This window comes from Tachypleus tridentatus, chromosome 6, assembly GCF_004210375.1.
Source record: "Tachypleus tridentatus isolate NWPU-2018 chromosome 6, ASM421037v1, whole genome shotgun sequence".
NCBI lineage: Eukaryota > Metazoa > Arthropoda > Merostomata > Xiphosura > Limulidae > Tachypleus > Tachypleus tridentatus.
In genome coordinates, this window is record NC_134830.1 from 111,506,167 (window position 1) to 111,530,998 (window position 24,832).

The following is a 24,832-nucleotide window of genomic DNA, read 5'->3' on the forward strand; positions in this document are numbered from 1 at the left end:
GAAATTTGTTTTGACAAATGTTTACATGTCATTTAGAATCTAACATTGTAGATTAGACAAGTAATAAAGTGTTGGTAAAAATTAAAAGGCAAATCACCTGACTAGGCAATTGACGACTACCATTTTGAATTCAAAGCTTCATATAATATCCAATCACAGCTTTGAACATTCTAGCGGTTAGATTTATGTTAACTTTATTAACGGTGGTTCAGAGATCTGAATATTACGTCCCAGGATTACTGAGAAATCCAGTTTTATTATTTTATTTGCAATTTTATTATTTCTATCCCTGATGGTAACCATTAGAAAAATAATGTAACAAAATTATATATGTAAAAACGGCTGGTATGGATAGAGAAAGCATTATGTAGAGAAGCGAACAACGTTTCGTACTTCTTCGGTCATCGTCAGGTTCACAGAAAAAGAAAGAGATAACTGAATGTGGGAATGTAGAGGGCGTGCTTAGATGTTAGATTATATTTATTAATACAAGTATAAAGGTGTTCCTTTGTATTGGTTTATTTTGGTCTTGAATTGTTGTATAAGTAAGGCTTGAAGCCCAAAACAAAGCAATACAAAGGGAACACCTTTATATCTGTATTAATAAATACAATCCAACATTTAAGCACGCCCTCTACATTCCTACACTCAATTACCAAACCGCCTTCAAACATGTGGTCAGCTATCGGTCAGGTACCTCTTTCTTTCTTTGTGAGCCTGACAATGACCGAAGAAGGTTGAAATGTTGTTTGCTTTCTCTACCTATACCAGCCGTTTTTACATACATAATTTTCTCTATAAGTGGGTTTTCTCATCATCACAAAGGTAACAAAAGTAAAAACACTTTATGAGAAACGTAAAAAATGCTGCTAATTTATTAAAATTTCTGGAAAATCATACCTCAATGAATATTTAACAGGCAACATCAATAATGTCAAGTAGTCACTGTTACATTCTGGTGTACTTGTATGGATAACAGCTCATACAGAAAGTTTTCTTCTTCTTAATGACATCCTACTTTATCAATGATGCAGTGAATCACAAAGGAACATTCTTTATATTACCACAACTACTAGAATAAAAAACATGCCTTACAGAATATCTGGTAACCTAATTAAATAAAAATGGATCAGTGGGTAGTACTGATTGACACATGGAAGAATTACAGTAGCATGGCTTTCTGTTAATTATCAAGTCTTGTGACTCAATAATGCACTCTTCATTCTCAAGATTACTGCTACTGTAATTGTAACAGAGCTCTTCCATAGGGGATATATCACGAGAAGAAAACAAGCATAGTTGAGGAAGTACACAGTGTGTTCTAACAGGGACCATAAACAGATTTGGACTACACGAATGATTGATGAAACGACCTACATTACCCGTATATGTTGGATCAATCACTGTATGTACAATTTCTCCCCTTTTTTACATGTTCTTTTAATACAAAGATGTAGTTGCATTCCATCGACTTGATGGTTGGGATTCGTTTCTTTGCTTCCTCAAGTGATATGACTTCTCCAGAATATTCGCACACAAAGTGGGATTTAGGGATGTAGTGAAGTGTTCTTACACCAAATCCTTTTTTTCTAGTTTTAAATACCTGTAAGTAACACTGCAGCCCTTTTTGAACAACACGATTGGTACAGCTTAACAAACAGGTACATAACAAATTACATTCAACAACTGGCTTTTTGTGACACGTAAACAAAAGAGTTCCTTCGGCAGAATAGTTTTCACCAAACCGTGTTACACATGGACACGTACTCTCACATTTTGTACCATTACATGCACATCCTTTGTATGTTGTGATAAATCCTTCATCATCTGCTCCTTCTCCTGCTACATTCTGTGCTGTATACTGTATGAAAAAAAACAAAACAGCTTGAGGTACCTCATTTATGTAATTTATATCCAATAACCTTTTGGCTATATAATTTCCAATAAAGCATTTTTACAACAAAAAAGATTTTCTCTAAACTGTAAACTTCACTGTAAGTAAGATTCAATAAACACTTTTTTTTTAACACAAGTGTAAAAACAGCATGATGAATGTAAACTTTCATAGTTCTTATTCCAATTACAGCATGGTTTTTTACTTAAAGAAGAACAATTAATGATTACTTTTAGTAGTGATGACTTTATAATAAAATTCCAATTCATAAGTATAATGAGCTTAATAATTAAGCTTCACATGTGAATAATGCATACTTATTCCAAGATTACAATTCATCTTGACAATTATAAATATTAAAAAAAAATGATTTGCTAAAAACACTTTCCTTTCTAGTCAGCAACTAAAAGATTCATGGCAGTGACAGATAATCCTAGTTGATTTATAGTAGTAAAGTCATAGTAAACAAGTTTGGTTACTTGAAGAGCTGAAATAATCTAAAATAGTAACAACTGGAAACCTAAATGTCAATTGATTCTTTTTATAATAATTTAATGGTGATCTTTATTAATTGATTAGTTCACATGTTACACCAGATGCAATCATTGTTAACAGGTGACAAATTATGTTAATAAATCAATGTTTATAAACTAGGTAGCTCTACACTACAGTACTGCTTTTTAATTCAATTCTCTGCAAAGAAAACAAAGTTTAAAAAACATCATTTTATTAGGCAGTTATTTAAAAGTTTAACCCCTCATTTTGATCCAAACTTTTAAGTTGTATGAATAAAAAGCATAATAAAGCAGAAAGAAAATTAATTATATTTGAACTTATGTGGCAGTTTAAGTTGTACAGAAATAATAGTTTTTTCTTGTCACAGCACAACCATGTATAATCCCTTTTTTCATGACCTGATTTCCAGAACATTTTACTTCATATTTCGTTAAAATCAGAATGCATCTTCCATTTAGTAATAGTATACTTGTTACATTATTAAATATGGGTAATGTAATCTACATTTTGTAATTTCAAAACCATGCACTATCAAGCCTGTAAAACTGGGCTTTTGGGGACACACAAAATATAACTTTTTGCCATTGAATCTTCCTGTTACCAGAAGGAGTTTTCATCAAGTTAATAAGTACTTTGTGATTCCAGAAGCCAAACTGATATTGACAGCTCATTATACCTTACCGCAGTTTCTCAACCTTTTGAAAGCAGAATCTTTAGAAAACTTGGCCCAAAACACGATGTGAGCTGAAAAGTCATTATACCGTAGCGTAACGTAATGACTCACGCCTGTATACCGAAAGAAGAATAAGACACAATACATTTTGACTCCTTCCTTTTATATATATATATAAACGATTGTTTACATTCATTAATTTTTCGCCATTGTGACTTACTCCCCCAAATTCCACAACACACCACTTTACAAACACTTTGAACCTGCTCTAACATTATTATTAATGACAGTATTAGTAATACTACTATTAAATGAGGTATATTTAGTCTATAGTTATAATGATATATAAAGTTATATACATATGGATCCTATAAAAAAAAAAGGTACAGAATATAACTTTCTGCTTCTTTATATACATATATAAGCATTAATAATAACAACAATTTACGGCGTACATATATAAATGACTAACAATTCTAAATAAGAAGCTGCTATACGAAAGAAAAAAAAAGTAAAAAGCCTACCGTAAACATTGGTAATTGTTCATCGTCAATTTCATTTACAAAAGAAACAGGATTATTTTCTTTACCATTTGAAATATCACGTATGGAGAGTGGCCACAGTTTCTCTTCTGACATTTCTCAGTTCAGTAATTGAATAAGTCAATATATAATATGCAAACTCTTAATTAAACTTCCATCATTTCCAAGATTCATTCCTAAAAAAACAGTTAAGTTTAAGCCTAACAAAAATTATCGCGGAAACTACTTATGGTGTGGCATTCTAAACTGTTTAATTAATCACTATTTCAGTTAATTATCTTATTTTTAAAATTTAGACAGAAATATTTTAGTTTACAGCATTTACGCTAAAACACTTGTTACTGAAAACATTAAATTTCCAAATCAAAAATTCTAATATAGTTCATAGTTAACTTCTAATAACGCCACCTGTAGACCTATATATAAGCTAACATTATTTCGATAATTACAAGATTAAGTAAATTCGTTACAAATATAGATTTATTATTTACATACATTACTATCCGATATTTTAAGATACTCTATTATGTTTTTATTATTTTTAAATACTTATGATCAAACAAACCTACATAAAAAAAAACAAATCCTTTTCTATGTTATTACGTGTTCTCTAGCGGTTCAGCGATGAAGCTCTAGAGTCTAGAATTATGACAATTCGGGTTCAGATGCTCGTTGTGAGCACAGTACAAAGAGCCTATTCTGTAGCTCTATGCTTAACAACAAATAAATAAAGGCTATGTTATTATAGGATTACGAATATAATATTTAGCTATAACATGTTAATATATAGCTGTGACTTTTTTTTTATAGTAATGAGCCCTGGAGTTCATTACAGGTATATGCTTACATTCATTCAAATAATTCTTTAAGATTACACAGTACTAATTTCAAAATAATCAAATAATGAGTCTCAGGGAAACAATTATGAAAATTTAATGTTACAAAAAAGTACATATACAGGTAGACATAAGGTGTAACAATTATAGTTTGTTTGATTTTTACCCAATAACTTGAATGATATCACAAAGTATAATATCAACTGAAAGATAAGCAGGTCATTAAAAACACAATTTTGTATCTCTATTAGATAGGAAATATGTAATTTGCCCCTCTGGTATGCACATCTGTAATTTGTATTTATGTTCAGTTACAAAATATTTACAATTTTGCTAGTTTCAGTTCAAAGCCTGATCAGAAATAGTACATACATTATCTTCTGGAGTACAGTTAATATTCTCATGTACATGAAGCTGAATTTGTTTGTTTTTTATAGCAAAGTCAGATTGGGTTATCTGCTGTGTCCACCTCAGGGAATGTAATCCTACATTTTAGCACTGGAAGTCTGTAGACTTATAACTGTCCCATCAGGTAATGAAGCTAAACTTAATGCTATCATAGATGATGAAAACCATCTTCAAGTTCTAAGATCTTGTTCTGTGATTGGACAGCTACAAAGAAATATGAACCATTTTCTATTCTGAACAAGTCTAGACTTGCCATATCTTTATCTGTTTCAGACATTAACTTTTTTTTCTGTTTTATCATTCCAATTTTACAAATAGTTTTAAGATATTATTTTATTTTCATTTAAGTACAACTTCTTTTACAATTTGAACAAATTCATTCTATTTAACTTCAACAATATAGTATTCCATTATTTTGTACAGTCAGCCATTATTTCATTGTACTTTCCAGTAATAAATGTATTGTCTTTAACAGTATTCACACCAAGTCTTCTCTTTCACTTAATCTGTGGAAAGTAACTACACTTATTCTTTCAAATATCAGAACTTTGAGCACCTTATTATGGTTTTAACTGTGTACTCCATCTATTCACTCTTTGAAGAATGTAAAATGTTTCTTTCTTTTAACATTAATCCTAGTAACAATTAAAATAATTATTTTCACACAGTGTCCTGTACAAAACACTATATATAATTATGATAGGCTTCTTAATTTGAAGCAGCATAGGTAATGGAACCATATCATTTACTTCAAAGAAACTTTTTAGTCTTAGCAAACATTTTCTTTTGAGGTAAAAAGACATCAGATATGATTTCATAGTATACATGCATCTAATATTGAAAGACTAAAGTACTAAATTGTGCATACACCTTTGTGAATAAATTCATATGGACCACTAAAGAAGTGTCAAAATGTAACAAATTCTTATTCTAAAAACAATGTTAAATAATTCTTAATGTTCAGTTACAAAATGACATTAGCCCTCAGGTTCTCAGAAACTGAAAGAATCAAATGAAAAAAATCCTGACCTATAGTCAAGATAATCATTTACCAAACATAAAATAGCCATTCCTTCACTGTGGAGGTTGACGGATGTTTTTGGTTTTTTTTCACATAAAAAAAGATCATCTTTCTTCCATAATTATTTTAAAGATCTAGATTTTCTCACCAAAAATGGCCTCTGAGTTCAGTTTTTAATTTTGTTTCATAGGAATGAATTGACACTATTACTCAAAGTCATTTTAAAAAATATAGCATAACTTGAAAAAATTATCTTCCATTCCTTCAATTATGTGAGGAGCTATTCTTTTCAAAAGTGAAATCTGAAAAGTAGTTTTGAACGTTGACCTTTTACTGTTTATAAGCTTCTCAAATAAGCATTAAAAATGCTTATTAATATGGTCATTTTTATGACAATAATTATTAGAAAGTTGGTTTCAATTCTGACTTTAAATAAATGTAATTCACAACACTTAATTCAACCACAAGTTTCTAAGTCACAAATGCAAACTCTAAGCAACTCTAGTACAGTTAAAAATACTGAAAACAGTATGACTTTGTTTTCAATATTGGTACCTTTATTTATTTATATTGCATTTTTAATGTTTATTATGTCAAGAAAAAAAAACCAAAACAGAATCACAGTTTTCTATATTTTGTTACAAACGAGTTCTTATTTCATGTACTCCAACAACTACCATTTATATTTAAGAGAGTATAAAATTACATAACTATGAGAAAATATTTATATTATTATTAGAAACTTGTAGAATACTTATACTGTTATTTTTCTTCTAAAACTTTGCTTGTGATCAAGATCTATATAACTGAGAGTGTCATAATTGTTTATCATTTTTATTATTCTGATTACTGATAAATGGGGTTTGTTTATGGGTTGAATTTCTGTAGAGCCTTCTACAGTAAAGAGTACACAAGGATTATGTGTTAGAATTATAGCTTGTATCTCGTAAATGTCACAGTTTTGTAGTAATTAGGAACTCAACTTATTGATATTGAGGAGCTAGTATACAACATAAGAATCTGATATCTTTTTTTTTGTCTTGCTGATATATGCCACAATTTTTAAACTCATTTCAAAAAACAAACATCTTTGCTGCAACATCCATCATATAGAGGAAAAAATAAAATCTAGATGGTAGATCTTATAATATAGTAACCCTGATAATGCTGACTGTCAAATACTTATGACTAATACCAATGACCAGAAAAGAAACTTAATCTTTTGCAGAAAATTTACATGGAAATTTTACTGAAATAAATAAATGTGGGGTATAAACAAAAGTGTCCTTCAATATTTTTCTCTTTGCTCAACTACAAATAAACTAGGTGATTAGTTTGAAAAGAAACAAAGTTTGTTTGTTTGATTTCATGCAGAGCTGCATGTAAATTATCTATACTAGCTATTCCTAATTTTAAAGTAATGGATTACAGGAAAGGCAGATAGTTTAACACAATCCACCAACCCTTGTCAAGTCAAATAGTGGAACAAAAACCATGAAATCTCAGCTTCACAGTCCAGCATGCTTCACCTCCAAGGAAATAAAGATGATCAAAGTACAAAATAAAAAAAAACAACAACAAAAGCACACTTTATTTCAATTTATACAGAGTGATGAAAGGATTACAAAACTCACTGCTTTATACATTTTGAATATCTTTGCCATCTTGGCATGGCATAACTCATGATGAGAAATCCTGCACTTCCTCTTTATGTATGTCATATGACATACTTTTTCACAGGCCCACTAACACTGATATTCTGAAAATGAAATAAAATACACCACTATCACACTTACTTGTTACTGTAAGTTTTGCAGTCTGACTTTTATTTAAATTAATATGATGGAGTTTGTTTTTCATGGCTAAAGTTCATCTGAACCTAATTGGTTTTAATAGTCTGTATCATATATATCACACTGTAGAATTCTACACAAAAACACCTTGAAAACATTATACAATCAGACACACAGTTCCAAATACTTGCCCATATTGCAGTGTTATTTAAAAAAAATCGTTTCAAAGATATTTTACTGTCTCTACACAGATCTTAACTCAAGATGGTTGCAAAATAATGATCCCTGCACTGTTTTCATTTCAAACTTAATCATTTCAATGGATAACTGTATTTTGAAATTTTATTATCAGTTTATAATTGAATAATATTTTGTAAAGATAATACTAAATGGGATAACCAACCTTTAGAGCAATCACGTCAGTCATCTTGGTTATTCCTACATTAAGAAAAACAGTAGTTATAAAAAAGTTTTGTTTCCATATATGCATACACACTCCAAATATATGGTGACCTTTAAAAAAGTTAATATTTTCCTAATCTGAAAATGTATTTCCAATCAACTTCTACCTTCACACACAGAAATGCTATTTTCCTTGTGCATCTGCCAATTATTTGTATGTAGTGCTTTGTGTTAATTCTCAACTAAATTCATGTGATTAATGTAAACTGCACTGCTGCTTGGTAATATCATTAAGTAATGATGGCCCTCCATTTATAGCAGGGTGATATTCATGTGAAATAACTTCACCTGTGCACTTACACTCATGATACTTCCATTCTCAGATGATAAAAGAAAAAAAAGTGGAACAAAATTGGGGAGGTCAAGTGGAAATATGTTTGGAGGCAAGTGTTTATCAGAAATAAATTTTCAGATTAGAGGAAAATGTTAATTTCTGAGAAAATAACTCACCTCCACATACAGAAATGCTAGAGTCTCATACTGAAGTGGTGGTAGAACTGATGCAATAAATTTACCTACTGTGTTTCTCCGAAAATAAGACAGGGCTTATATTAATTTTCACTCCAAAATATGACACCAGGGCTTATTTTCGGGGGAATTCTTATTTTGATATATTAAAAAAATGAAGTTACAAAGTAAAACTATTAAACTAACCATTTAAAATAAACTATTATTAAACTATTAAACTAACTGATTAATACTTAAACAAACTAATTAACTAACTATTAAACTAATTAATAAATTAATTTTTTTTATTTCTTTCCTCTTCCTGCCACTCTTAACTAGGGCTTATTTTAAGGGTAGGGCTTATATTAAAACTATCCCCAAAAATCACACTAGGTCTTATTATCGGAGAAACACGGTACATGATTTTCTTTTAGAATCTGGAAACCCCATGGAGTATGACACCTGATGATAAAGACACACCCATGATGTTCTCTTCACTCAAGATAAAAGGACAGAAAGGTGAAAGAGCCTAAAGAGTCACAAGGATGGGAAGAATATGATCATAAGTAATTGAGCAATGTATAATGCAGTTAGGGTGCAATCAGACTGCACAAGGTACTTCAACTCTACAGTACAGACCTCAGATGCAGAAGGGCACAGTAGCTATTTCAGGGGTGATCCATACAACACTGACACCACTGCTCCACTTAACACTGTATTATGCTAAGTCCAACCACTGAGGAAACTCCAAGGCCTAGGTCTCCAACAGCTAGAAACTAATAAGTGGCAATTTTATCCCATGCTCCACTCAAAGAGGGAGTAGAATCTGCATTAAATAGATCAGAAATACCTAGACTCCCACTCAACTATCAACCTGAAAGGATTTTTAACCTTTTCGTGACGACTCATGGGTCACAGGCCATGCCATCACGTTTGTTGACTTGCATTCAAAAGTTTATTGAACTGTTATTTTATGAATTTAAGTCAAAAAGTTTGGAATCAAATTATAGATTATAATTCAAACTTTAACATTATATATGAATTAATTTCTTAATTTAAAAGTAAATACTAAAATAACACACTTAAATATAGATGTTAGTGAGTCATGTGGTATGTTGAATGCAGCACTGGTCAAAATTAGATGGTTGTAATGTCAAAATACTAAGCCTGTAGTTTTGTAGTAATTAGGAACTCAAACTACTGATACTGAGAAGCTAGTATATAAAATCAGAATTTCATACCTTTGATTTGCTGATGTATATCACTTATGTACTAAATCAAACATAGTGGTTCTGTTCACCTCTTTCCATTTTTAGAAACAGTCCATTATATACTCTTACTATAATATATGACATCTGAATAACCAATCAACAGCACAAAATGTCCCCCTAGTGGTTTTATCTGCCATTTTAATCTCTGATGAGGTTACCATGTTCTTTTCATCCAAGATTTCAAGGATATAGGTTGTGTCTTTAGTCTGCTAAAATTTTCATACTTTTTTTAGACCTAAATACAGCTTAGTAACTAAGCTTAATAAATTATAATGGAATTCTATGGTATCAATATAGTTATGATTTTCTTGTTACTAAACTGTATATACATATATAAAATATAAAAACTTTTTGTCTGATATTCTCCATATGTGAAACGTTAAAAGGCTTAGCAACCTGTCTAGCAACAACTGAATACAAACGTCATAGCCATAAGAGATAACTGTTTGCTTTACTTCTTTATTTATTGTTCTATATTTAAAAAATAAATAAATTTCATAACTTATTTCTAAATAATGATAATCTATACAAAAATCTATATAGTGTATACAAAAACTTACAATCTTTACTACAAGCCTGCCAAATTTTGTGAAGATACACACAGTGTATCGAAAGTTATAGTGTAAATATTTAATGTGTGAACTTGTATTTATCATACTGAGCCCACTGCAAAAGGATTAATGGAGATGGTGCAACAGGTGATTAGGAAACCCTATCTTTAAAAATTGGCAAGCACAATCTAAAAAAGAGGGCAGTCACTTCCCTGGTGCTGGCTATTTCTGTGATAGTCCATGCAATTGTACGGTCTGGTCTGGACTGGACAATTAAGCAAATCTGTACACCACAAAGATACCTCAAAAGGTCTTTTAGAACATCACATCTCACAGAGAGAACTGGTATAATTCTACAAATAACCTGTTGGACTAATGTGTACAACTGTTGAAATATACCTATTCTTGTGTGGTCTCTTAAAAATTTAAAACAAGTGTAAATAAGAAAATAAAAGATGGTAATGACATTTTTGTCCTTAAGACATCATTTTTAAGCTAGTGAAATGTTGAGATAATTGTGAGGATACTAGTTGAATCACTTTATCTTATAAATGTGTCATCAAATGCATTTCACAAAAACAAACAGTTCTTCATAATATAGAGATTACAGAAGTAATATTAAATGGTTTGAGAAATCTACATGTATGGAAGCTTATGGTTATTTTCATTTGAATGACTATCAACATATACATATATAACTAGCAAGTGTTAAAGAACACTAACAAGTTCAAGTGTCAATTCACTTAGCACTACAGGCTTATGTGTAAAATGGGAGCTATAAACCCTAACATGTTATGTTGTTTCCCTGGGTGAATTAGCTTTCTTTCCATGAAGTAAACAGAAAGTAGTGAAAATAACTAGATATTTCACATTCCTGTATTATAAACTATTAATCATATTGTTACTGAAATTTTCTAAATAGTCTGTACTTTTCTTGAAAATTTTAATTTAGAAAATATAAGCAATTATTCTAATTGAGGAGATGTTGCTGTTACCTACTAGTCAACATGCACTAGTGGGTCCAGAATAGCACAAACAGTAAGTTTATGCCCTAATTCTTACAAAAAATGACTAAAGGTGTCTCTGTAATTGGGAATATATTATATCAGATTTCTGTAATCTCTCATCATTTAAATATCTCCAGCTGTATCAAGTTACACTTCTCCCATTTGAAAATCCTGAAAACATCAGTAAATGTAAATTTACCATTATACTACTAGAAATATATGCAGTCAGTCAGTAGCTCATTAGACAGCAAGTTTTCCCTGAGCAGTGTGGTTACTAAAGTGGTGCATGCTTGTATGTTAGTTGGTTCTTATGAATCTATATACACATTTTTGCTGTTCTAAACGTACTGAGTAATAAGAAAATAGAGATGCTTCTTGTGCTGTTCTCTTGTTTCCTGATTGGCTAAGGATAGATGAAGCTATACTTTCATTCTACAACAACACAGAAGTTAGTTTACAGATCAGGTTTGGATCTCTCCAACAACAGTTAGTGATCTGTGAGATTTTAGTTAAAAACTATGGTTAAAAAAAATTCCAAAACCTACAGTATAAAAAAACAACTTAGACACTAAACTAGAGAGTGGATCTTTGACTTAACAATAAAATATGAAAGAAACTGTCAACATTTTTTTCTAAAAATAAAACCAATTTTGTCCTCTTTTAGCCTATCAAAATAGCATGGAATAGTCATTTTATAGCTGCAGATCTTTTATTTCAAGCAGATAGTTATTGAAGAGTTATATTAGATATGAATTCTGAAATCTCATAGAAAATCTTAATTTTGTCATATGTATGCATTGATTTATTGTAAAATTTGAATAATCTTAGAAACTAACATTATACATATTTACAATATTTTGCATTTCAGTTCAAAAAGGTACTGTTCTCATTTTTATCTGAAATAGTTTTTGATTGTGAATTTTACAGTTACAATCTAATATTTACCTAACAATTATAGGTTGAGTAACTTTTCATAATTAAAAATGCACACAGTACATAATGTTTATATCTATATATGCATAACTGTACTAAATAATTTTAAATAAGAACGTACTGATCAGAGTTTAAATTCTGGTACAACAAGGCTGGTCCGTTTCCTGCTGCTAGCCTTCCAGAAAATTCTCTGTGTCTTTTAGAATGCTCAGCATTCACTCTGTTAGTCCACAGTGTCAGAAGTGACTGAGATCCACTAAAACGACCTCTGTCATCCTGCAGACCTAACCGAACCTTTTTAGCTGGTGGCACCTTGAAACTGTTTCCTCCATCTTCATGAATGTCCATGTCACTAAACTGGCTGACTCTGTAAGGGATAATAATGGTTAGGACACACAACAGGTAATATGGAAGTTTGGATATAACTTACATATCCACTGTATGTACTTGTTATACTAACCAAAGTTGGATTAGTACTGGGTTAATATGAAATAACACAAAAAACAGATACATGCAATACATAATGTTTATATCTGTATATGTGTAACTGTACTAAATAGTTTTAAATAAGAATGTACTGAACACACATGTCACAGACATGTAAAAAAAACCGAAAAACGTCATGAAATTTGTATCCTGCGCGCATGTAGATTTGCAATAGGGTTCACAATTTTCCCATTTTGTCTCTGTTACTTGTCACAGAGAATTTAATTTTTCTCCTTTCTCAGGATGCAGATATGATATCATGAATACGTTACACGCAGATTTAATGCACTGGTACCATCTATATAAATATTTTGCAAGGTGTAGATGTAGCTTCACCAAAATTGGTATGGAGGTTAAATAGGTTCATGGGGAAATACACACAAATTTTCAATTTTGCATTTTGCAGTTTTTACATGTGTTCCTCCAGGGTTTTTTTACCACTACTTTGCCATTATTTATGGATCTTCACCAAATTTTGCATGAAGGCTTGTTGGGTCCATGAAAAAATACATGCAAATTTATGGTTTCACATTGTGTGTTTTGCTGTTTTCATGGGTGTTTTTTAAAATTATATATAAAGGAAAGAACTCTGCATGTCCCAAAATAACATTTTATTAATTGTGAATTTATATAACTTCCATCCATGGTACAGGTACCCCAGCTAGTTTTAATGTAATACACATTTGAATTTCTTACTTTTAAAAGAAAATATTTAAATAAATATTTCAATTCTTTCAACACCTGTATAAAATTTGGACATGGAGGTAGGCAGGTGAAAAATGTTATTGCAATTGCATTATACCAAATATGGAGAATTTGATTACGGTTTGGGCTGAATTCTATATTAGTTTGAATTGTTAAAGAGCATTTTACTAGCAAGTAAGAGGGGGTAACCCTTTAGGTTAGTTAGTAGAACACTCATCTTGCACGAAAATGTTTAAATGAAAAAAGAGAGAGAAAAAAGAAAGAAAGAAAGAAAGGGAAAAAAAACAAAGAGACCAAATTTGAAATGTGTATTAGCTTTGGCTGTAAGAATAAATAGTATGTATTTGTCTGCTACAATATGCAGTCATTCTAGAAAGAAAAAAAGGTAACCTAGATTTATTTCATATTTTCAACTTTTCATTTTATTGTACATTGCTGATTTTATTACAGTTAATGTTAGGATAGGAAAAATAACAAATTAATGTTTTACTGAAAAAACTTTTGATATTCATTTAGGAGGTTTTTAAACATTATGTAAATTAAATAAGAAAACTGTGAAAGAAAAAGAAGTATTTTTTATTCTCACACTGACTCAGTAAAGTTTATATAAATTCATAGACAAAATTTTCAGTGAAAGTACTTTACTAAAACATCTGATTTTTTGTGTATTACAGACTTGTTACACTTAATAAAAACCAGCCAATTTTGACAAGATACACTTAATAGAGAAGCTAGACATCAAATGTATCTTTTCCAAAGTGACAAGTATGTATAGTTTCATGGTTACAGTTTTGGTTCAAGTGGCCAAGTCTAGTTTCAAAGAGTTAAAAGAACAAGTTTACTGTTCAATCACTTTAAAGTATTGTTTGTTTTTGAATTTCAAGCAAAGCTACACGAGGACTATCTGCACTAGCCATCCCTAATTTAGCAGTGTAAGAATAGAGGGGAGGCAGCTAGTCATCACCACCCACTGCCAATTCTTGGGCTACTTTTTTACCCACAAATAGTGGGATTGACCATAACATTATAATGCCCCCATCACTGAAAGGGCAAGCATGTTTGGTGTGATTAGGATTCAAACCTGCGACCCTCAGATTACAAGTCAAGTGCCTTAACCACCTGGCCATGCCATGCCCACTCTAAAGTAATAATGAAGGTTCAAAATTTTTTATTTCTTAGAGGACATCTTTTGTACTATTTTAAGGAGTTAATTCTGAAGGCTGCTACTATACATAACATTTCTATTTAACATTATAACATTGTTAGGTGGAACTGGACCTTTGAAACCTAAAATAACAATAATATCAGCAGCTAATATTCTGCAATGAAAAACATAAAAATTCACTAGTCTTCAACAAGTAATTATGTTTTAACCATGTAGCAATGCTGGGTAATATTAAACAAAAATTCTGTAATCATCTTTATTTTTTAAAGTTACTCAGGAACATTCAGTGCATTTTCTATATTTGTAAGAAAATATTTTACTTTATATTTAAAAATGGAAAGTATATTTTACAATATATGTGTGTGGCAGTTTGAGTACTGGGGGTTTGTAGAGCACTCACCTTGTGTGCAAGAACTCCCATTTTGGTTTAAAATTTGAGAGACAAAATCTAAGAAAAATAACTTAAAAAAAAGTTTGTCATGTTTTAGTTAATAACTGCTACACCTATATGAAATAACCATATTAAATTATATGCAGGTATCATTTTAAAAAACTTAGACAGTTTTTCCAATCCCAATAAAATATTATTACACTCATCTATTCTTTAGATATTAACGTTTTAGTTTAGTGGACTACTTTAAATTCAAACAAACATAGGAAATCCACTTGCAAATACTCTTTTAAACACCATTTTTAAAAGGTGGTTATAGACACTAAATACACCCAAAAAAATTAAAAATAAATTTTTAGTTTACATAATGTTTGCACAGAATTCTTAAGTTAGAGAACAAATAATTGACACATTTTAAATATCTTTTTCGTAATAAATCAAAAGCACTTTATTAAATGTATTTTAAGAAATTTGTTTATTATATTATACACTTAGTTTGTTATTTTATTCTCTCCATATTGCATTTATTTGTTAATGTGGCTTTTCCTCACCTTTCTTTCCATCCAATTTCTCCATTTCCAGTTTTTCCAGCTTCTAGCTTATCTTCCTTAATAAATCCTTTTTCTGCCTTTCTTGTGCCACTGCTAGTGGTAACAACTGATACTTTAGCTCCATTGGATGGTATTGTACTGTCAGTGTCAGGAGAGGGCTTACGACAATCCAAAAGACAGTCTAAGATATTATGATGCTCTGCAGTGGTGCAATAAGCTCGGATATATGTTTCCAGTTCTTTCCATAAGATTCGATACTGCTCTTCTCTATTGAAAAAAAAAAGAAGGAGAGTAATAAGTCACAAATTTTGTCTCTTGTTTTCAACATATTTCACTAACAGATTGATTCTTTTATTAGAAAATTTCATGCCAGTGTTTATTAAGTATGCAAGTACACACAACCATATGCTCTTTCCACATCCATAAAGTACTGTATCAACAGCCACATAACATTTGTATGCTTTAGTACAAAAAACATTTTATGCTCGTAGCCATTACCATCTCTACAAACATCTGCCTAAACACAGTATCACTGAAATTCATCCCAAGCTACCAACAACTATCAGACTGTATCAAACAATATTTTTGTTGTTGTTGTTTTGTTACAAGAAGTATATATTATTATTATTTAATACCTTAAAGATGAAACACAGTACTTTCATTCATTATGTCAGAAAAACATAGGTTCAAGTTTAAAGGCAAAATGATAAAATCCCCAGAACCTAAGAGCTTTTCAAAGTTGGCACTTTCTTCTTCAGGAGCAACAGTTTGAAGAAGAAATGTCCACCTTTCAAAAGTGCTCAGATTAAAAGGTTTTATCATTTAACACAATACTTTCAAATATGCAAAAATTATTTTACTCTCATTATATCCAGGTCCTTTATGAGTGTCAATACAGTAATTTAGTAATGATATGTCCAGATCTTTTCATGAGTACCAATACTAGTATTGTAGTAAAATTATGTCCAGATCTCTTCATGAACACTGATAGTATTATTAGTAGCATTATGTCCAGGTCACAATGTTATGAATTTCCAACTGATTCACATGGAAGCACTCTACTATAATGTACATAATCACTAATCACCTTGTATGGGAGAAAGTACTGTTGGGAACAATCTGGAATACAACTCGCAAAATGCTTCCTTTTTTGAGTTGATTTTAGCTTTTTTCCTACTAGAAAAGGTCATATATTTTCAACTCTAGGCCTAACTATACTTAGAAAATCATGAACTGAATTCCAACTAGCCAAAATAAATATGCAAATGCACAATGAAAAGGTGAAGAGAAATAGAGACATTTTAAAAGCATTAATTGACATAGTATGTTATTTGGGTGAACAACAATTAGCATTTAGAAGTCCTAATGAATCACTAGTCTGCTAACCGAGACCATTATGTGGAAATGATAAATTTGTGCACGAAATATGATTGATTATTGAAATCCCATTTAGAGAAATTAAGTGTTTCTTCTGGTCTGTCATACAGAATCCAGAATGACCTCATTACTTGTGTAGGGGAAGTATTGTTGAATAAAAGTAAAAGCAAATTAAGTTATTCTCCATTTGTGGCTCTTATCTTTGATGAAACTACTTGTATCAGCATGCAATATGTGACTAAAGATGGTGAAGTTTGCAATAGATTTCTGGGGTTTACAAAAGTTAGTGCAGATTGAACAGCTGTAGGTTTATCTAAGATAGTGTTTAATTTAGTCAATGAATGAAATGTTAGGTCAACATTTGATGCACAAACCTATGATGGGACAAGCGTGATGTCCAGTGAGTTGAATGGGCTTTAAAATATGCAAAAGTTATTTTCATTTATTGCATGGCTCATAGATTAAACTTAGTGTTGTCATAATCTATGATGAAGATTAATGAATGTGACAGATTCTTTGTGAAATGTAAATTATTCTCTATTTTTTGCAAAATCAACAAAGCATGTGCACTTTTTAGATACTGAACTGAAGAAAAGATTTCTGAAAGTAGCCCCAACATGTTGAAATTATAATCACTGCCTTGTTGAAACTGTATTGGACTATGAGTAAAAACACATTAACTTATTTCAAATTATTGTTGATAATTTGGGCAACTGGGATGCTGAAACCTTTACCTATGCCCAAGCACTTTCATCGAATCTCAGAAATTTGGAGTTCAATTTCTTGTTGAATATATTTGTCAGTATTTGTTCACACAAAAATGTTATATTTGATGTTTTACAGAATAGGATATTTGACATATCCTACTGTAAGAATAACATCTGCAAAAAGAGATGATTTCAATCCACTTTGAGCTGCAGTTGATGAATTATAACCTCCCACTAAGCAAATTGGAAATGATCCCAGAGAAAACACTAAAATAATTTTCTGTATGTTATTTCAAGCTTTGAAACTTAAAAAATATAGCATTTCTTGAGCTTCTTGATACTAAAAACAGGAAGAGAACAAAAAATATTTCCTGAATTAGCATTAAAATCATTAAGGTAATTATGGAGAATACTTTAATATTCACCTCTTGAAAAGTGAACTTTTGGTTTTATATGCTGATTTGCAAGAAAAACTAGTAAATGAATTACTATCATTTGAAAAATGCCAAGTTAGATGCAGCCCTGCAACAACTTATAAAGTTGTGTGAAGTTAACCTTGATTCTTCCAGCCACCAGTATCTCAGTTGAGTGTTCTTTCTCTAATTTAAAAAGAATAAATATCTACACCAGAAATGTACAATGAAAAGAAAGACTTGCAAGTTTAGCATTAATCGAGATTGAGAAAAAGGTTCTTGAGGAAATAATGACTAATAGTTCCTATGAAGATATAATAAATTTATTAAATCAAAAGGAAGGGAGAATGGAATTGAAATATAAATAAAGTAAGTAGGTGAATACATCCTATTTTTAACTTTAATTGGAAGTTTTTAATCTTAAATATGATTAATGATTTCAAGTAATTAATTTTATCTTCATTGGCTGTCCTGTACTTTTTTATTTTAATTTTATAATCCACCTTTTATGCTATTGCTTCCCCATCAGGACAAATCACTGTATGCCCCTGCCATGTGACTTCTGCAACATAATTTTACCAAACTATCACTTCAACTTACAAATAATAACACAAACATACATAGTAAAATATTCAACTGCATGCCTAACACATTTTTTATATTAGTGTTTGGTGAATTAAATGACTTGTAGGTGAGTAGAAATTCAACTTTACCTTTTAGGACCTTTCCCTCTGGTACCTAATACAGGCATGGGCAATGGGGTTCCTTTGCTTTCCATTCCAATCAGGTTATAGATTACTTTCTTACAGTCAATGACTTCATCAGTGGTTAATGTCTCTTTCTTTAGCAGTGACAGTAATGGTTCAAGAGGCTATTTTTATGAGCAACAAAATAACATGCATTACACATCAAAAAATGCCTTCTAATGAATTATAATGAATCAAGAAGATTCACTAATACTCAGGAATGTACACTATTCACTGAAAAACAGAATTATTGTTGATAATATTTATAACCACAAAAAATATTTTTATAGTAGTTCTAATATTTAACCTAAAACAGACAGTTTTAGCAATTCAACAGATCTTGCCTCATACTTCCAACACTTATATCAATAATAAGGTAATCGTACAGTTTTTAAAACGTATGTAATTAACTATTCTATACAATACAAAGAATGTACATATTTATTTCATTCTGGCAAGTTAAAATCTCAGGTTGATTTGTTGTAATATGTAATTTTGTTTCACTATTTTTTTAATTAAGCAATTTTTAAAATGTACTATAGTACCAATTATATTAACAGCTGTACTTTTATTAATTTAAAACTCACCAGTATCATATTAAACATAGAAGTATGACCAATCCATTAATGAAAAATTCAATAGCAGTATGACAGATTCAATAATACATCACCAGTGTTAAATTAAATATAGTAATATGACCAATTTATTAACATAAAACTCACTGGTGTCATATTAAATATAGTGGTGTGACTGATGACCATTGGCCAATAAAGGGTCTGTCGACTTAGACGATTTTTTGCTGTAAAGATAAACAGTCCTAGAATTGATTAGGACATAAAAACAAGCTTATATGTTACACTACATATCACCAAAAAGGTAAATAAAAAATACACATTTATAATTTATATAGAAATAGAAAGTTAGAGAGCAAAACTAGAAAAGAATAACAGAAAAATGTTTTAATAGTTAACTAAGACACCAGTATATGTAACTTTGTGACAAGCAAGTACAAGCTGTTAAAAACAAAATTAGGTTGCTACTTGTTTTTACTTATGTTAAGTTAAGTATCAGATTATTTAGTGTAACACCTATAAAATTCAAGTGATTTTAAAAGGTTACCATAAATTTTTCCATAATGGATGTGAGAGTTTGTTAAAAACAGGCGTTATGTTTTGGCTAATTAAATGAAAACAATCTTCAGAAAGTAGTATTAATAAAAAATGTTTGTGTGATAACAACTGTTTTTTTCTACATAAAATGTCAAGAAGGCATTCTTAGTTTGACTAGTTGTAAAATAATATGGTGCTTGTTCCAACAGTGAATCCAAAGAAACTAAAGAACCTGATACATATCAGAATGATTAAGCTTCTAAACTGCTGAATATACTTACAAAGCAACATATAGATATTAAAATTCAAAATAAACAAAAAGGTTTACACAAAGTATTAGAAATCCTTGTGGTTTAAAGTAATTCTTACTTGCAAAAAACAAAACAAAACATTATTACACACCTCCTCCTCAAGTCCAATGTTATGTGGAAACAAGTACAACATATTATGTAATCTGTAGACATCTTAGAAAATGTACCATTACAGCAGCTAACATAAAATTATTAACTATCCAATTAAGAATTCATCATTTTGTTAAAACAGTCACAAATATATCATGAAAAGTGGATAGAGAACAACAATATTACAAATACAATCAACAATATGGTGTGAAATCATTAGAATGTAATAATCTCATAATTATAGTCAACAATACATCATGTGAAATTTGTAAACATGATGACTTCACAAGTACATTCAACGTGTTACAGGAAATATGAAAAAATCATAAGAAATGTCAGTGATATATCATGTTAAATCTGCAAAACATCGTATGATCAGTAGTATAAAATACTATATAAAAATGTGTACTACCTTTTTCAATTGGTAATTCTCCTTCTGCTAACTCAGATTTAAAAGGAGCTAGTCGGTGGTCTTTCATGAACTCTCCAAAGTCCTAATTAACAACAGTACACAGAACAAAAACCTTAAACTCTCTCAGAAAGATAAAAATAAAATATCCATATAGTTACAGGTAAGACTGAACAGTTGTGAAACATGTCCATGTCATGTTATTTTGACTCATTTATGAAAGCCAAGTTTTAAATTGTTTCTTGCTCCTGAGAACTTTTTTTTTTTATTGTAGCTAAACAAAAACTATTATTATAATAATATTAATCCACAGACAGCTATGTGGTACACTTTATTTATTAAAACAGAAAAAAATGTCATAATCTTCATTATAGTTTTCCTATTCAATGAAAAGACAATTGAATCTTACTAAATAAACACAGCTGAGATATTCATTAATGGTTATTTTACAATATATATATATATATTGGTATTTTTATTTGTATCTTAATCAAATTTGAATCATTAACTTACATTTATTCTATAGTCTGTAACTCTTCCTCCTGATCCTTCACTAATAGAGGGAGGGTCTTCAAGAATAGACCTACTTGTTGCAAGAGTGTGAATGTAGATCTCACCACCATGACTCACTAGCATGTGGGATAAAAGTCTTGAACCAGATTTCCTTGGCAATTCCAGCATCACTGCACGATCTGGCAAAGTTAGTCAAAAGCATTTTGAAACACAGTGCTCAAGTTGCAAATTTTAGTCTGCCACAGCATAGATGTTATAGCTGTAAACACATTCAACAAAGAATGCCACCTAACTCTATGTAAGTATGCATGATGCATGTAGAGAAGACAAAAATCAATTAATATAAATTATTTTGATGCATATAAAACACAAGAGACACAACAGCACTCTTAAATTATTTTCAGGTACTTTTAGCTATTACCATGAACATAACCATGCACAAACACAGAACAAACTTAAATAATAGAGTATTCTGACATATACACATACACACAAGGTTTAATTAGAGAAATATATACAACCATATACATACATATGAAGACAAGAAATGCAAGGCCTTATTAGTTATTATAAGTCCTGCCACATAATTACACATATGTCAAGCAAGACATAATCAAGTTATTATCAGTCACACAACTACATGGTTAGCAAGGCCTGATCAGTTAGTATTTATTACATCACATGTAACTACATCTACGTGGTCAGCTAGGTGTGATCATTTATTATCAATCCTGTCATATGACTAAACATACACTCATCAAGACATAATCATGTTATTATCTATCACATGACAACTACATCTGCATGGCCAGCAAGGCCTGATCAGTTACTATAGGTTACATCACACTAACTACTTCTGCATGACCAGTAATACCTTAACTTTTTACGAGTTCTGCATAACAGATGCAACCTGAAATACTGAGTGTGTGTGTGTGTGTGTGTGTGTGTGTGTGTGTATACATCTTAAACTAAACCTCACATCTGAAGAACATCAAAACATCACAAGGACAAGTAACTGTTACACTTTGTAACTACATCTGCATGGCCAGCTAGGTCTGATCAGGTTATTATAAGTGACATCACACAATTACATCTATGTGGCCAGTAATATGTTAACTTTTTATGAGTTCTGCATAAGAGATGCAACTTAAAATACTGAGTATGTATATATATATATTTACATCTTAAACTAAACATCACGTCTGTAGAACATCATAACATCACAATGACAAGTAACTCTTAAACTTTGTATGCAGATTTGTCTTCAGTTTGACACTTACATTATCTTTAACAAAACTATCTTTCTCTAATTACTCAAACATTAACTTCTTTAACTGCAACAGAGAACATCAAAGAAGCAGAAACAGACTAACAATTAATGCAGAAGAACAGTAAACAATATTACATAAAAAATATGTAAATCATCATAATATGAAACACAGACTCATTTAAACATTTAAAAAGTATTACAAAATCAACCATGCTTAATACTACAATGCAGTCCATTCACTGTTTATGCAAGATCAGAATATTAAAAATCATTCTGTCTTTTAGTAACATAAGTTTAGCAACACGTATATTTTTGGCTTACCACTGAGCAGAAAGTTTGTGAGACACGACGATGGCCGACTATTCACTTCAACAGGAGTAATACGATGAGCTGCTGTACAGTATTGAAGGTCTAACAGAAAAAAATATTTCTGTATATCACAATGTATCTCTACCATTACAAATAGTATCAGCCTCAATACTCAAAAAGTAACGTTTGTTCAATTTAAAGTACAAAGCTACACAATGGACTGTCCCTGCTCTGCTCACCATGGATGATAATTTTAGCATTATAAACTATCAGGTTTACTAATGAGCCTCTAGAGGGAGTGTTAAACAACAATATGTAAAAAAGTTACAATTATTTATAGTTTAATAATAATACATTGTTTTTTTATGTTGATATATTAACTTGTTCATCACAATATATGATTAGTTTGGTAAAAAATTATCCCTCTTCCCTAAAGTGGACTATTTTGACTTTATTTATGCTCTGCAAGGTTTAAAATAACAGAAATTATCATGTTTCCAAATCCAAAAAAGATATTGCACTTTCTTTATGTGGCTTTATTGACTTGTACTGAAAATAATTTTTAAACTTTATTTACTTGAACAGACATAATTATAGTCATCATTTCAGCACACACATCTTACAAAATGTATTCTCAATAAATGTATATTGCTTTTTAGGAAGATACTATATTGTGCCTTATACCACTCATTTAGATTTTGAGTTTTTTTCCACTTCTGCATTAATACTTAGTGGTGTTTAGTTCACATGTGATAAATGCCAGCCCTTTCTGCACTCCAGAGTAGGGGAAAACTACATGATAAGTTAAACAATCCTAAGCAATTTCAAAGTGTGAAAGGTAACAGAGGAGCAGGATATAAATCCACAATCCTGTTCTCAAGAAAAGTGTAAATTATCATCTTCATAGTAAAGTGAAGAATGAAATTTGAAATGTAATGATTAAACCACCTGCCAACTTCAAAAGTTTCCAATTTTGATGAAACTTGGTTGAATGCATGGAAACTGCACATTTTACAAACACAAGTGTAGAGGACAATGTTTTGAAAGTCTTTTTTTCATTTTCTGAAAACAAAAGCAGAAGACTTTTGGAATGTCACTGTCTACACTTGTGTTTCTACAACAAGCAGCTGCTGTCCAGAGCTATAAATACAAAACTAAATAATTTTCCATTTTAATTTACAAGTCAGTAACCAAGGCATACATGTATACTTGTTTAACAGCCTTATGCTGGATTATTCTATCACTAATCAACAGACTACGTATCTTACAAATATTTCTATGACAGTAGATCATTTTAAAAACACTAAATGGGTTTCATTTTTGTAATTTTTTTAAATTTTACATACACACATTGTTCATGCAAACAGAATTACACAAACACCAGAATAGGACATATGGAATTCTCAGTAGCTGAACTCAACATTGGTAATTTCAGGTGTTTGGTTTGGTGTATTTGGTATATTTTGAAATTTGCACAAAGCTACATACAGGCTACCTACACATGCCATCCCTAATTTAGCACTGACAGATTGGAAGAAAGACAGCTAGTCAACACTACCCATTGCCAACTCATGGACTACTTATTTTCCAATAAATACTAGAATTGGCCTACACAGTATAATGCTCCCACAGCCAAAAGTATGTTTGGAGGGATAGAAACAGGTACTGGGAGAGTGTATTTTTATATTTCTGCAAAATAAATTTATTTTACAAGAAACTGGATTCACGTCTTTCCGGAGAATTGTTTTCAAAAGGTTACCAAGCATCTTTTTGGCATTCAAACTTCTCAGAATTTATTATATCAGAAGCTAATGTGTCACAGTTTATTTTGAAATTGTGATTAACTAACAGCTCTACATCTATAATTATCTAAATTCATCTTCTATGCTGTCAGTGTGACTTATTATTTGTTGTAGATATTTCAAA

The 24,832-nt window shown here is 30.6% G+C and overlaps 2 protein-coding genes across 2 annotated transcripts in view; both read right to left on the reverse strand.

The window, feature by feature from the left end:
• Positions 1–968: 968 nt before the first annotated feature.
• On the reverse strand, positions 969–3,955 carry LOC143253306 (histone-lysine N-methyltransferase SETMAR-like). Its single transcript, XM_076506967.1, is given in 3 exon segments — positions 969–1,422; positions 1,424–1,861; positions 3,608–3,955. Coding segments are annotated over 3 exon segments (864 nt in total). The 5' UTR covers positions 3,722–3,955; the 3' UTR covers positions 969–1,110.
• Positions 3,956–7,452: 3,497 nt separating this feature from the next.
• asun (integrator complex subunit 13 asun) overlaps positions 7,453–24,832 on the reverse strand; it is a 49,810-nt gene continuing 32,430 nt past the window's right edge. Inside the window, exons 10-18 of the mRNA XM_076506966.1 lie at positions 22,919–23,008; positions 21,328–21,506; positions 20,818–20,899; positions 19,618–19,694; positions 18,863–19,020; positions 15,653–15,919; positions 12,476–12,721; positions 8,087–8,121; positions 7,453–7,649 (exon numbers count right to left, since the gene is read on the reverse strand). Of these exons, the coding sequence (XP_076363081.1) occupies positions 8,103–8,121; positions 12,476–12,721; positions 15,653–15,919; positions 18,863–19,020; positions 19,618–19,694; positions 20,818–20,899; positions 21,328–21,506; positions 22,919–23,008 (1,118 nt within the window). The 3' untranslated portion in view covers positions 7,453–7,649; positions 8,087–8,102. The remainder of the gene's footprint in view (positions 7,650–8,086; positions 8,122–12,475; positions 12,722–15,652; positions 15,920–18,862; positions 19,021–19,617; positions 19,695–20,817; positions 20,900–21,327; positions 21,507–22,918; positions 23,009–24,832) is intronic.